This window comes from Emydura macquarii, unplaced genomic scaffold (assembly GCF_026122565.2).
Source record: "Emydura macquarii macquarii isolate MOO-44397 ecotype Brisbane River unplaced genomic scaffold, CSIRO-AGI_Emac_v2 contig_2636, whole genome shotgun sequence".
Classification (NCBI taxonomy): Eukaryota; Metazoa; Chordata; order Testudines; family Chelidae; genus Emydura; species Emydura macquarii.
Window position 1 is genome coordinate 35486072 of NW_027132773.1, and position 16022 is coordinate 35502093.

The 16022-nt window shown below is 46.7% G+C and overlaps 1 protein-coding gene across 1 annotated transcript in view; it reads right to left on the minus strand.

Annotated features, from left to right (window-relative positions):
• The window catches only part of SLC2A13 (solute carrier family 2 member 13), a 283132-nt gene extending 270013 nt beyond the window's left edge, over positions 1–13119 (minus strand). Inside the window, exon 1 of the mRNA XM_067564428.1 lies at positions 12402–13119. Coding sequence (XP_067420529.1) covers positions 12402–12957 — 556 coding nt within the window. The 5' untranslated portion in view covers positions 12958–13119. The remainder of the gene's footprint in view (positions 1–12401) is intronic.
• Between the last annotated feature and the right edge of the window lie 2903 nt (positions 13120–16022).

A 16022-nucleotide genomic window follows, 5' to 3' on the forward strand; every position in this document is an offset into this window, starting at 1 on the left:
CATCCTGTATATTGACACGTTACTTATGACAAACTATGGAAACAGCACAGGAACTATGTCAATACAATGGCAGAGGGTGTAGAGGGCAAATGCAGAGGCCAGATGCTGCAATATATCAAATATAGAAGGGTAGAAGTTTTCAGAAGATGCATCTGTAACCTATCTTGAATCATGGGGCTTTGTCCCCTGTAAGGGCTAGATCACAGACAGTGGTTTATGAGTCTGCTCTGCCTTTGAGCTAACGGACCTGCTATTTCAGCTCATGCACCAGCAGTTCATGCATTTAGATGCAGGCATTGAATCCCTTCAGACACATGAGGCTCTGAATAGCTGTGGACCTCTAAAGCTTGGGATGAGCATCTCTAGTCACAAGGAGCGCATAACTCATTCTGACAGCTCGGTTCTTTGCTCTCTGTAGGGTGGGGTATAACAACACTCCAACTCTGGTCATATGTCAGGGAATTAACCCCAAACTTCTCGATTTAAAAGCATGAGCCTCTACTGCCTGAGCTAAAGGGGAATTAGGCTCCTACACCCTTTTGGGGGGAAAATTATATACATTATATTTTAAATTATGCTATGCACCTACGTGCATCTTTAAGTGCCCTAAATAGCTTTAAAAACCTGGCTCTAAAGCCATTAGTTTAAAAGGCAAGTGCGGCTCAATCCTCAAGATGTTGCATAGCTACTAGAGGGGGACAAACCCACACTGTTAGTGGGGATGTTGCAGTGTTTTCAGTATAAATTATGGTCCAAGGCATTTGAAACAACATCTAATAACAATAGAGTGCAAATGGGATCAGCATTAAACATTGACAATACTGGACACTAATGCTTGACCAAAAGCTATATTTGGTGCTGACCCTCACGGTCAAGGAAACTCCCTCTCTTGGGAGCCCCCCATATATTCCAACCCTTGATCTTAACCTTTGCCTCCTCCGGTAGCTTGATAAGCCTTATTGTGGTCACAAGACAGGATGGTGATCCAGCGGAAGGATGCTAGCAGGAATATGCTGTTCATGATGTGTGGGTGTGTTAACTAGGATTTACACACGGCTAAGTTATTTAATCCACATGAACTACATAGGCTGGGAAAAAAAATCTATTACAAACACTCGCTACATTTGGCAAGCATTTTGAGTGCTGGTGTCACACAGGAAGGGTATGCTTCAGACTGACAGAGAGAACAGGAGCACAGGAGGCAGACCAGCCGATGGAGTGCAGGCACAAAGTCTGTTGATGCATTGCTCAGGAATTGAGTTTCTGTCATCACTACTAAATATGGCAAGTTGCTCTTGACATACCTACTTCCAGTAACTTTTCAAACACGGTGATGAAGTCCCACTTCTTGTGAGCTTTAGGAGGGTTGACATAGCTAGGAGCAGTTTCAGCAGGGTAGTGCTATGGTTTGGGTTAAAGCTTGTTGTTAGGGGTGGGATATAACTAGCACCTTACATTCAGGATAAGTGTAAAGATATTGTAACCAGGTGTTTGAGATACTTAAGTGGATTCCATCACAAAACACAGGAGCATGTCTCCAGCCAAAACAAAGGCACATCCAAGATCACTCAGGGTGTGTCTACACTGCAATTAAATGCCCACAGATGGCCCATGACAGCTGACTCCGGCTCATGGGGCTGTTTAATTGGGGTGTAGACATTTGGGCTTGGACTGCAGCCCAATCTCTGAGACCCTCCCGGGTTGCAGAGTCCTAGAGCCTTGGCTTCAGCCTGGTCCCAAGCATCTACTCTGCAATTAAACAGGCCCTCAGGCTGAGTCAGCTGGCACAAGCCAGCCCCTGGGTTGTAACTGCAGAGTAGACACACCCTCAGGAATTTGAGCTATTTGAGCAGATGCTCAGACTGTGTTGTTTCAGTCAAGGTATGGGAATGAGAAGCAGGAGCGAGGGAAGCAGAAAGACTGCCAGGCAGACAGTAAGACCTTGTCTACACAAGAAAGTTTGTTGATGATAGTTACACTGGTGATCAAAAAGCACTGTAATTACAGCGCTTGTGCCCGGCCACACAGCACTCATTGCATTGCCAAAGCACGTCTACACTTGGTAATCTAGCATCAACAGTGAGAGCAGTGCACGATGGGCAGCTATCCCTCTGTGCAACTTGCCACCTTCTCCTGCTGCTAGGAGTTGTGGGAAGGCAGAAAGGAGTACGGTACATCATGGGTGTGGGCTCAATGTCCCATGATGCATTGATTTCCATCCCATCATTCATTGCGCCCGCAGATGCATTTCGTAGCATTTTTCAACAGCGTCCCCATTTCCTGAGCACCAGCCCTCTCTGTCTGAAAGGATGGATCCTGCACTGCCCTCCATTGTTGCTCTCAGTGTTCTGAACACATTAGGGCTGGTCGCGCAATATATCATGAGCTCCCAATCGGAACAGGAATCCAAGGCGCCTGACCTGCTGTGTGCCATTCAAACAGCACGTTACTGTTGTCATTCATGGAGTAGCTGCACACGGTGAACCGCCGCTTTTGGGCACATGAGATAAGCACCGAGTGATGGGATCACATCATTATACAGGTCTGGAATGATGAGCAGTTGCTGCAGCACTTTTGAATGCGCAACGCCACCTTCATGGAACTCTGTGCAGCATTCACCCCTGCCCTGCGGTGCAAGGGCACATGAATGAGTGCTGCCCTCTCAGTGGAGAAGTGCATGGTGATCACTGTGTGGAAACTGGCAACTTCAGACTGCTACCGGTCAGTCGCTAATCAGTTTGCAGTCGGGAAGTCCACTGCTGGAGTTGTGTTATCGCAAGTGTGCAGGGCCATTACCCGCATTCTGTTGTGAAGGACTGTGACTCCAGGCAACGTTCATGAAATAGTGGACGGCTTCATGGCAATAGGATTCCGTAACTGTGCCAGGGTGAAAGAGGCATGCATATTCCAATATTGGCCCTGGACCATCTTGCAATGGAGTACATCAATAGAAAGGGGTACTTCAGACACTGGTGGATCACTGGACGTTTCACGGACATGAACACGGGTTGGTCAGGGAAGGTGCATGATTCATGTACCTTCAGGAACACTGGCCTGTACAGGAAGCTACAAGTAGGGACTTTCTTTCCAGACCAAGACTCCAATGGGAAATGTTGAGATGCCCATCATGATCCTGGGAGACCCAGCCTACCCACTAATGCCATGGCTCATGAAGCTTTACACGGGCAACCTGGATAGCAGCAAAGAGTGCTTCAACAACAGGCTGAGCAGGTGCCAAATGACCTTTGAATGTATATTTGGCAGATTAAAAGCACACTGGAGGTGCCTTTATGGCAGGCTAGACCTAAATGAGGACAATAGTTCCAAGGTTACCACCGCCTGCTGTGGTCCCTATAATTTATGTGAAGCTAAGGATGAAAAGTTTGCCCGTGGGTGGACCACAGAAGCGGATCGCCTTGCATCTGCATGTGAACAGCCAGATGCTAGGGTTATTAGAGGGGCATAAGGAGGGCCCATTTGGATTATAAGAAGGCATTAAGGCCCATTTTGACAATAAGAAGTTTTTGTGTACAGCACTGTGCCATTCCATGACTGCTCTCCAGCTTGAGCTGTGTATCAATGGCAGGTGAAAGTACTGTGTGCAACACAGAAATAAAGAGTGCTTATTGTTCTCACAGCTTGTCTTTATTAAATGCAAAAAAGTTCACAATTCCAAAAAACAGAGCTGGAGAGGAGAAAGTGTGGATCAGGGTGAGCTCTGACAGCTGGGTGTAAGTCAAGCTGTCACTCTCGTAGCTATCTGAAGAGGTTGAGTGTAAGGGCTAATGAACGGACCAGGAGTTTGGTAGGAATGTGTGTGGGGAGTTTGGAGAGTGCATGGAAAGCAGTTCCGTGGTGGCTTGAGGGTGTGGGGGGCCATGAACACTGTCTGCAATGCTACAATGTCATGATAGTCTTTAGCAGCTCTGTCTACTCCTCTACGACCTTGATCATGCACTCATGACTTGCCATCACCCAGTCATGGTTGTCCTTCCTTTCCTATCTATCAATTTTCTGAGTTTCAGACAGATTGTCTCCATGCCCCTTTTGTCTTTTTGCTGCCTCAGAGGACTGGAGGAGTTCCTGAAACATCTCCTCCTTGTTTCTCCCAGGTCACTTCCTTATCAATCAGAGGCAGTCTGCCAATGTAGGGGTTTTAGCTGCAAAGGTCACATCTGTGGAAGCACAAGAAACAATGAACAGAAGCAGTATTGTGGGTGCCTTAATACTATAGATGCATTACTGTTAAACATACCTCTCTCTCACTGTACCCTGGGAAGAGCACAGCTCTGTAATCAGCCTAGGAAAGGTGAGTTTTGTCAGGGGGTAGGGGGCAATCTAACTGGGGTGGAGGTTCCGGATGAGTGGTTGCTTGGGGCATAAACGTAGGTACATTGGTTGCACAATTTGAAATTTTCTCCCTTTCTCCACAGGCGGGAGACATAGAAGCCAAAATCTGGCTCCTGAGAGTAAACAGGGATGCTAGGGAGCAACTCCTCCATGTAAGCAGCTTCAAACCGGGTCCCTATACTGCTTGCTTGTGCGCCGCTTTGGTCCCTGCACAAGTGATTGACGATTGGCATGGGAAAGTGTCCTACAACGGAGGAAGAAACAGAGCCGCTCTGCCGAGGAACCTGAAGCAGAGAATTGGCAAGTACCTCCAGGAAAGTTTGCTAGGGATTCCACTGAAGGATACTCATAAAATCTTGGCATACATTGACATGCTTCTCAGCCACACCGCCTAGCTGCACAAGGGAATGGGAAGCACATGGAAACACAGCTCCTCTTGTGCATTTCTACCCTTTCAACTACCTCTGTGATTTAGCAACACAAAGGACCCCCATGCCTCCTATACACAAGCAACATCAATTTAAAAACTTACCAGAGCTCCTCTCTCCTTCATGCCTAAGCTGTAGGGCTGGGACTGGCTGCAACCTTCTGGGATCGAGAACCCAACCTCACCAAACAAACTGGTTCCCAGCTCCACCTCCTCGTCAACGACTTTGTCAGGGTTGATTTCAGTGTCTGCTGGCCCTGGGGCCACAGAGGTATCCACAGGTGTCTTGGGAATGGAGATAGGGTCGCCACTGAGAATGGCTTCTACCTCCTTATAAAAACAGCAGCTCTTTGGCTCTGCACCAGAGTGATGGTTTGCCTCCCTGGCCTTCTGGTAGTTCTGCCACAGCTCCTTGATTTTCACTCGGCACTGCAGTGTGTCCCATTCATAGGCCTTCTTCACCATGGCATGAGAAATCTGGCCGAAGGTATCAAAGTTCTTCGTCTGGAGCAGAGCTGGGACTGCATGGCCAACTCTCCCCAAATGCCAATGAGATCCAGCAGCTCCGGTGTGCTCCAAGCAGGAGAGTGTTTCCTGTGTGGAGCCACCATGGTCAGCTGGGAAGATGCTCTCCATGCTGACAAACAGGAAATGGAATTTCAAAAATTCCCAGGTCTTTAAAGGGGGAGTGGTGGAAGGCTGGAGAGCAGCAGAGTTCAAACTGATTGCCAGAACGGTCAGGATGGGCATTGTGGGACACCTCCGGAGGCTGTTTACTGCAACATAGCCAACCATGGTGTCTACACTGACACTTTTTTTAATTTAAGTTCAGCAAAAAAACTATGCCTCTCATCAAGGCGGTTTTGCAAAAACAGGACAGTTGTGTCAGTGGGAGCTTGGGGGTGATTTCAGTGTGTACACCAGCACTGTTTTGTCGACTAAAGCAGACTTTGGTCGACAAAACAGTCTAGTGTAGACCAGGCATAACAGAGGTGATGGTAACGAGGCCCTAAGAGAAAAAACTGATGGATGCAAAGTGTTGGTTGGAAAGGCAGGCTTCTAACACCGATCAAAAACTATCCGCAACTGTGTTCTAGGACACTGGACTTCATGTATAATCTTTGTTACTCCTGAGGCAATTCTGGGCCAAAAATTAAAAATTCTGCACACAATATTTTAAAAATTCTGCACATTTTGTCAAACCACCACAGTATAGTGATGATCCCGGTGTCTGAGCACCGGGATCCCCAGAGTGCGGGGGAAAAATTCTGCGAGCAACATTAATTCTGCCTCACGCAGTGGTTCAGAATTCCAGTAGGAGTACTTTGTAAATAAACAAGATTACAACAAAGAAAATACCAGACTTAACAATTTCTCCTAACTGGAACCAACCCCAAACACCCCAAATTTGGTTAACTGCTCAGGTCAAGAGAAATAATAATTTCTCCCTTCCCTGATCCTGGAGAGCTACAGTAAACCAAACATGTATAAAAGAAAACAAAGAAATTAAACAAGTCAGGACCTTCCAGGCCCCTCAATTTTTCCCACTTCACTTCTCAGTTTTCCCTCTTCTTCTACCAACCCCTTCACCTCAAACTCTTCCCCCTCACCGCCAGGTCATCTAAAAACTATGTTATAACATGATTATATATTTCAGAATCTATGGAACTAACAAGTCATGGACAATTCATGAGCCTGTTCACTTTGTTCCTTTCCTCATCACCCGTCCATTTTTCCAGATTGCACACTCAAGAACAAGGACTACTTATATATGTATACTTTGGGAGCTAATGCAATATACAGACAAACCAGCCAATCCTTGGAGAGCAAGTTCCTTTTTCCCAGGAATGTCTCCTTATGCAAGTCACTGGCAAAAAGGCACACACTGTGGACACTTTGTTTCTATACCCACACTTATTCTGTCAGGTATTTAAAAAAAAAAACACCAAAAAACTGAAAGGTAGTCCCTGTTTCAATGCCCCTTGTTTATAAGTTTTCTTTTCACAATTTTGAGGATCAAGTTCTCTAAGAACCTTAATACTAATCTGAAAAAAATGTCTGTTTTAATACATGAAGACAGTGAACAGAGCCTCACTGTTGCAGCTAGGACAGAATGAGATGAGTTGGTGAACTTCACTATACCTATTTCAAGACACCACTGCTATTGCACGTCTGCAAATACAGTAACTCATTTTACTAAATATGCTCTACTGGGTATCTGAGGGCAGGGTACAATTCTTAGTTTGCAATGGTACAGGGATGGAAGCAGAGAGAAGAATGCTCAATTTGAGTACAAGATCCTGATTACCTTTTCTCATATAGAGGCAGAGTATGTTGGATCCCAAATGTCATTCACATGTAACAGTGCAATCCTAATTCAAATGTAGGACCATTTCTTTCCTAGCCTGTGGCTTCATTTTTTAAAAACCAATGGGGATGTAGACAATGCTGAAAGAAAATTAGACTTGCATCTTAGATAACCACCAGAATAAAAAAATTGCAAACAGATGAGATTAGGTTAGGTTTAACATCACAAGATTGGCAGTATGTATAGTGTTTTTCTGACTTCCTATTGCTTTCCATATAGGACTGAATTTTATCACACACCCCAGTTCTGTTACATTTTGTTTTTCAACAACTAGTATATTTTAATACAATTACAAGACATTTTTAGGGGGCATATTTCTTAGGCAAAAATATATGGCAAAAGAGAGGAAGAGTTGTTGTGCATCTGCTGTCCTTTCCTTTTCATATGTAATACCAGGATTCTAGTTTGGCTGAACTGACAGAAACACGCAAAACAGAAATTTTACTCAGAATATCCAAGTTTCTGTTGTCTTCATGAGATTATCCAAGCTCCCTCTAGTGGCTAACGTAACACTCAAAATGTAACAAAAGATTGTACAGCTTACTTGATAAGAGCAACATTCGTTTTACATGGAAGGTTGTGGGTTGTTCAAATCCTGTTCTGATCATTAAATATTCTATTAACTATTTTGCTCAGATAGAAAATTAGAAGTTTATGAATGAATGACTAAAACACAAACAATATCAAAACGTCATCACATGAAAGAGAGGTCAACAATTTTTATTCTGTTTCTGCAGTGCCTTCCATTCAAGAATCTCAGCACATTTACTTTACAAAGCCCCTACAAGACAAGTATTATCTCTGTTGAACAGATGGGGAAAGAGAAATACAAAGAGGTCAAGTCACTTATTCAGGATGACACAGGAGGTCTGAGTTCACCACAAATAAAACCCTGACTCCTGATTTCCAGTGTATACTTTAACCCACAAAGCCATTTGCATTCAAAAATATGGAGCCAAAATCTAATATTACACTGGTTTGACACCAGCATAAATAAACACCTTTGCAAGAGAGCTCAGAGATGCACAAAAATCAAATCAAAAGGATCAGTCAGTCCTAGTGCCCTTGAAGTAAATCTTCCATATAGCATTTGAAAAGCAAGGAGCTGAGATTATAATTGCATTTTGAGATTCAAAAGCCATTCTAATGCTTCTGGGATAGCTAGATGGATCCTCTTTGTACCACCACTGTAAGGATGAATGGGACAGCTATTCATGATGTGTCGCATGGTTTGTACCTCACCAAGGTCACAATTTGGTGATTCTTTGATTTTCCATTTGTGGAAGAGATATCCACACCTTCCATACACTGTCTGAACACTGTTGAGTGTAGACCACTATCTATGGGAAGTGCAGAATCCCTGGATGTTTTTCATTGGATCTTGAAGCTGGTCTTTGTTTGGGACAAGACCAGTGGCCATTGATTTTAACCAGCAAGTGACTGTGTCCTTTCCATTGACTGGAGTGTTGATGTATGTATCCAGAAAGGCTTCTTGGATTTGAGTCGGGCAGTAGATTGAGGTCTTGGTGTACTCCCAGGTCCAGTGCAATCAGGATCTCATTGTATTCCCAGACCACAGCGGCATCCCTGCCTGATACTGGCTGGTTCTCTGCCCCCAGAACTAGAAGCCATGATATAAGCACTGATTTGAGAGAGAGTCGCTAATAATCCTGAGCATGGCATTAATTTCAGTGTCAACAAGAATGTCTCGTTGACACTGAAATTAATGGAAGCAAATGAAGTCAAAAGAAGTTTGCCAGTGTACTAGGCTAAGGCCCTAAACTGGAATGAAAATAAATTTAAACATTTCAAATGCAAAAGGTAAATAACACAAATTAGCTCCAATTCATGTGTATCATCTTCAATTGTTCATAAACCCCAATTACAGAACATTATAACAGGAGTAAGTATTTATGGTAATGATGCAATTTTCCTTGTTGTACTTGATACAACTTTAACAGAGCACAAAAATATACACAGTATGTAGCCATGATACAGTAAAGCAATGCAGAAATGAGTGTGCATACGAAGTATGAGGGCTTAGTGTTAAAAAAATCATTCCTAACCTAATATGTTTGGGTAGCAGAATTATGAAATGTGCATCAAAAGCTTTCCATCAACAGTATATACAGTGTATATTCTTACTGTACATTATCACTGTAGTAAATTTAACTGGAACACATTGACAAGATGTGTAGCACAAAGTAAACATTAAGGGGCTAATTTTATCTCAAACAAACAATCTCTTTTCATTATGACTCAGTTTAACTTTTTTCTTTAAAAAGACTATGAATTGCATCACAGCAAATATGTATGTAACAAGCTACAGAAGTCTGAAACAATGGGCTCGTTCAATGTCTGAGAAATAGCACTCAGTCTCAAACTGGATTCTTCTACATAGCAACAGGCAGCAGGGCTGAAAGCACGACAGAGAAGAGCAATCTCCTAAAAACCAAAGGAGCTGCACTGAAGGGCTCTGAAGAGCCCATCCAATCTTCCTTGGATGAAGGTTGGTGGCAATAAAAGTTTTAACTCTGAAGATGTGGCAACCTAGGTCAGTGACAAGAATATTGAGTGCAGTGTTGTTGTAACCCTGTGGGTCCCAGGATATTAGAGTGTAGAAGGTGTTATTTAGGACTCATTTAGCATGCAAAAGACCACCTGCCCCCATCAAGATTAAAACGGAGTAAGTATTGCTCACAGTTTAAGATCATCCAGTACACCATGGGAAAAAAAGCCATTAGTCAGAACTAACTGTATTTACTGTCCATACAGATGTGTATCAAGAGCCACTCACTGAAACAAAATAGCAATTCATATTGCTCAAGAAGGCACTAATGGAATCTAAATCCTGATTTTTTGGCTTCCAAAACAAATGCTATCTAGCTGAACCAAAGAACTTGTACTAGCTTGTTAGTTTATTTTCACAGTTGTACCTTCAGTATGTATCCAACAGAGCAGAGACCCAGAGAGGGAACATTTGTTATGAGGTTAGATACCTTGACCCATTCTTTAAGTGTGTTAATCCAGAATCTATTTTTTCATATTCTCTACTTTTGATCACTCCGTCCACCTCTAGATATGAGGTGAGAGATATTCATAGAGGAGGACCCTCCAAAACTGAAAGTTCAGGAAAGAAACAGCAGAGATCTTCTCCTTCATCTCACTGCACATGCCAGAAGGCACTGGAGAGAGAAAGGCAGCACCCCTCCATTCTAAGTGTGCTGGAATGACAAAATACAATCCCATACCAACTAGAGGCCAATCTGAAAGATGATGTCCCTAAGCAGGGGACAGAAACACTCTCTCCTTTCTCAGTTGCTCCGGACTTCACATGAGGATCCCACTCATACACATGCATCATCTCATATCCAATTCTAGCTGGTAGGTGTCTGGTAAATATCAAAAATCAGCTCTTATGTTGCTTTAATATCTGCACTAGTATAAAAGAGTTGTGAATGCTCCAAGATGAACAGTCTAAGGTTATGCCCATCGCTGTAGTTAATCCACCTCTCCAAGAGGCGCAAGCTAGGTCAACATAATTCTTTTAGCACTGTCTACACCAGTGGTTAGATTAGTTTAACTACATGGCTCATGGGAATGGATTTTTCAGACCCCCGAGCAACATAGCTGGGCCAACCTAATTTTTTAGAGTAGGCCTGGCCTAAGGTTGTTCTTTGGTGGTATGGGTAGCTACTACTTGCTGCTAAACTTGCTTTCATCTCCATATAGCCTTATTCCTAATTAATCAGTATTTTGAGTTACTAACCAGTAAGTGTAGTTCTCTAAATACTTTTATCTCCACAGATCCCTATTCTTAGAATCTCATTCTGTACAAATTTTGGAACTATTAAAAACCTATTCATAAAATACCCAGGTGCCACTCCACCCACATTACAGCTCATTTCCTCCCACAGCTAACTGTTTTAATGGTTTTTATGGCCTGGCACATGATTCCAAAAGTAGGAATATGTGAAGGCAATTTCATGATAAGCAACATTCTACACTCAGTTTTGAAAATGGTTTTCTAAAAATGACAGCATCCAGGCAGATAGTCATGGATGGAGGAAAGTCAGAGTTAGGGTGACCAGATGTCCCAATTTTATAGGGACAGTCCCGATATTTGGGGCTGTGTCATATATAGGCACCTATTACCTCCCCACCCCATCCCGATCTTTCATGCTTGCTGTCTAGTCACCCTACTCAGAGTGCTGGCCAAAAACAAAGTAGGATATTGAGCATGAATAAAATGGTGGGACAGATCTTTATCTTCACACTCACCAAACACTTAGCATTGATATAGCACTTTACAGACTCAAAGCTATATGCAGACATTAATCCTCAAACAACCTCCAGGATGTAGTATTATTCCCAGTTTACAGATGGGGAAATGGAGGCAGACAGGCAAAGCGGCCTGCCCAAGGCCACATAGTGGGTCTACTGCAGAGCTCCAATTAGCATTCCATTGCAAGCCTCACCACTTTCTGCTAAGCAGAAAGCCCATTCTTTGACCTTGATTTCTCTAACACACACATAGCAACAGGTATAACTACATTTAAAAAACAAAACAAAATCAAAACACCTAACAAAACCAGCCAGTCTACTGCCAGTACTTCTCCCTCTGGGGAGAGAAGGAGAGAGCTAACCACACAGGGCAGATATGTAGCTACACTGTTTAATGTGCTACTAGGAAGTGCTCAGATATTACAGTGATGAGTCCTGGATGAAACCCTATAGAAAACAGAACAGCATCCAGGACCTTCGGACCCCCAGCCCAGTCATTCCTCCAGAGCACACAGAGGAAACAGACTCCCACTTCCCAGCTACACAATAAGTATATGCCATCCCTAGACCAGGGGATGCCCCACTTCTCTGGGCCAGCGATCGCGGCCAGCTGTCCCCACTCTGAGGGGAGCATGTGGTAGTGCCCCCACTTGAAGGATTAGCCCTGGTCCCTCCCTTGTACCAGTCTAAGGTTGAGTGGCATTTCCCTTTAGGGAGAGCTGTGCGGTGGGGGCAGGCAGGGACAGACCCAAAGCATCCTCCTCATTCCCAGGGCTTCCCCGGCTCTTCTCTGAACTCGCCGGAGACTGTCAGCGCTCAGGTCAGACTTCCCCGAGTTACTGAACCAAAGTCACACGTCACTGGAAGGGACAACCGCGGCGCAGGAGGGAAAGGGGGAAGGGAGAGAAACCGAGCCGGGGAGGGAAGGGGCAGCGGCAGGGATCAGGCGCGCTGGCAGCGCAGGTCACTCACCGATGCCCAGTCCCACCACGATGCGCCCCCCCAGCAGGGTCTCCTTGTCCTGGGCAGCGGCCAGCACGGCGGCCCCCGCGGTGAAGAGGCAGCTGGCCAGGAGGATGCAAGGTCTGCGGCCCCACAGCCCGTTGAGCACGCCGCCGGCCAGCGCCGAGAGGGCGGCGGCGCCTACCGTGCTGGAGACCAGCAGTTCCTGCCAGAAGGCGCCCAGGTTGAGCTCCCTCTTGAGGAGCAACAGGGCCCCGGACACCACGCCGGTGTCATAGCCGAAGAGGAAGCCCCCCAGGGCGGAGAACACCGACACCACGTAGACGAAGCCCGGGGTCTCGTCCTGCTGGAACTGCCGCCGGGCCGCCCGCTCCAGCTCCCCGCCGGACGCCTGGCTGTTGATGCTGGAGCAGGACTCGGCGGCGGCGATCAGGCTGCGCTCCCCGGCCGCCGCCGCCGCGCTGGAGCCGGCCGAGCCGTCCTGCTGCCTCCGGCGCTTCTCGCCCATCAGGTTGCTCAGGCTCCGCAGCGTGTACTCCACATTGTCACTGGCCTTGCGGGACATGGGGCAGCCGCCGCCGCCGCTCAGCCCCCGCGCCCGGCGAGGGGGCGGGCTCGGGGCCGCTGCTGCTGCTGCCCTACCGGGGCCGCGATCAGCTGGGGGGCATAGATCCCGCCCGCGCCCACACTTGGGGGAAAGTTGCCAGCCGCGGCCGCCACTCCCGTAGCCAGCCCAGGCGCGGAGTTGTTTGAACCGGAGGCAGGCTGGCTGGTTAGGCTCGGGAGGACGGGGAGGGGACTCGAGCCCAGCTGGCCGGGCGGGGCGGGGCCGGCACAGGGGGGGCGGGGCCGTCTGGCCTGCCTATCACGAGCTGGGCCCTCTTGGCGCTTACTGAGCATGCGCGAGAGCTTGGCGCATGCACGGTAGCCACCGCGAAGCCCTGCGCCCTGACCGGATGCCCGGAGTGAGCTGAACACTAAGGGGCGCGACTGGGGAGGAGGGGCGGGAAATGTGAACAGGGGGCGGGGCGGGGGCCCGGCCAGTGTTAACGATCGCTCGCGTGAGCGGGCCGGGCCCAGCAGCAGCCGCCCAGCCACGTGCCCTGCGATTGCCCAGTAGGGCGGGGGCGGGTAGCGTGGGTGGTGGGACGCGGTGAGATGCTGGCTCCTCCGGGTGGGCCGCAGGCGTCCAAGGAGAGGCGAGGGCGGGAGGGGAAGGAAGTCCATGGCAGTATTTGCAGCTCAGAGCAAAAATCTGCGGGGTTGGGAACCTGGTCTTAGTCTGTGCATCCCATGCCCAGCCAGTGAAGTGGGGCCTCTGGCTGGCAGCCAGCAAGCACTGCTCCCTCGGGGGACCGGACATTACGGGAGGGGGGAAATCGAGGGAAATAGGTTTCTATATACACCAAAATCCTGAATATCAGGACTGTCCCTATAAGATCGACATCTGGTCACCCTACTGCTCCATGACAGGGTTGCCAACCATCTGTAAATGTATGGACAGTCAGTAAAAAAGTACAATTTTAACACTGTCAGTAAATCTGTAAATAAATTAAAAGGTCTGTAAAATTTGGTAGAAATAAAACATCGTATTTTGACATTGATTGCCGTCATTCAGAATCACTTCTTGTATCATAAAACTCCACTGATCATGACTTTACCAATTTCCTGTTTTCTGTTATTGCACATGCCCAAAGAACCCAATTGACCAATTAACTGCAACTAAAACAATTGCATAATTCCAAATTCTTGTGAACAGAATATTACAAGCAAGTATACACTTTTGTGACACCAACTTCAGATCTTCATATCAGTAAAAGTTAAAATGCAAGGTGGACAACACTGCTTAGTGACCACCCTGCAGCCAGCACTGGGATTGCCAGGTGCACAGAGCTCTCTGGGCACTGGGACAATGGGGCATAGTATAGCGGAGAGGGAGGAGACAACAAGACACTTACTGCTGACAGTACTAAGAGATGGCAACAGTCAAGGAGAAAGCCTGATGGTGGGTGGCAGTGGAAAAAGCCCTGCAGGCATTAGGGCTGCCCTTAGTCTATTTCAGATTCTCAAAGGCAAGCAAAAGAAAAAAAAATCAAAATAAGTAATGCAATGCAAACAATACAAGCTACTTACAGAGAGAGGTATGTCAAGGAGAGCTGAATATCTAATATCTGCTTCTCTCTCCTAATACGTGTCTCTTTTCTCTGTAGAATTCCAGGGTGCTACTCAGACTCCACTGGGCCTAGATCTACAGCAGACACTTAGGTTTAGCACTGCAACACCTATCTTTAGGCACCCTGCTGCTCCAGGGAATCCTCAGCCCAGAGTTAAAGCACTCAGGATCTCTATTCAATGAATAAGGAGAGTTAGCCGCCTAAGAATGGGATTGACAGAAGCCAGTATGTTGAGTGGAGAGCAGCCCAAGCTAGCCACTAGGAAATTCCAAAGAGCCCTACTCTTTTCAAAAGGCAGTTAGGCACCTATCTGCTTGGGATTCAGGGCATCATTTGCTATGGGGCAGAAAGGGTTGTTGCCCCCTCCATTCCTGACTTTTCATAGCTCCTTGCCAGCCACTGCTGCAGTCTCTCTTCTGGACTTACAGGGGCTGCTGTGCCGGGCTCCTAACTGCAATGTCAGCTTCAACCCTCTCCCCCCACCAATAGGGCAGGAAGACACAGCTGGAGCAAGCCAGCCCCCAACCCCTGCTCCAGGCCAGCTGTAGGTGAGAAATCCCCCACCAACTCACCACCCTGCTTATTTCTTGGGATAGGACTGGTACATCACCTCCTTATGCCCTTCCAGGATGGCACCAGCCCATTAACCACCTCATGAGAAGCCATGGCCTTAGTGAGGAGGCAGAAGCAGTGGTGCAGACAATTTCCCCTGCCACCGCAAATTTTCTGAAATGATGCTTCTGTTGGGATTCATGTGGATGTCGTGGTGTATATCCCCAATAACCCAGTAATTAGCACACTCACCCAGGACATGGGAGAGCCAGGTTCAACTCCCCCCTCTACCTGAATCAGAGTAGGGAATTGAAGCCAGGTCTGCTCCCAGCTGAGTGCCCTAGTTACAGAGAGAAAGTATTTTGGGGTGAGTTCTCAATCTCTCCTGTTGAACCTGTTCCACTTTGAATAAAATATTCATTGGAGCACAGACCGGAACCTAGTCTCCCTCATGAGTTTACTAACCACAATGCTATAGACTCACTCACTCTCTTTTTCTAACCTTCTCACTGTGTTCTGTGCAAGGCCTTATTTGATAGGTGTTCTCTAAGGCGGTCTCTGAGAATGCCTGCCACATAGGGCCCCACAGGCAGAGGAACATCTAAAGGATCCCCCTGGGGCTTAGCCACAGCAGCTTGACAGCATAAAAATTTAGGCAGCAGTGTGCATGTCCACCAGCAAAAACTTAGGCACGTAGGAGATTTTTCTAGCCAGAACGTTACCACCTACAGGGTTAGGTGGCAGCTGAGAAGGACTTTAGGGATCTAAATTTTGGAGTTTGGCATCTAAACAGACAGATACCTAAATGCATTTGTCAAACTAGCCCATTGTCTTTAGGGATTGATCCTGCCAATGCTCTGAAAATTACTTTTGGTCACTAAAGGCAGAACTATTTGCATGTAGA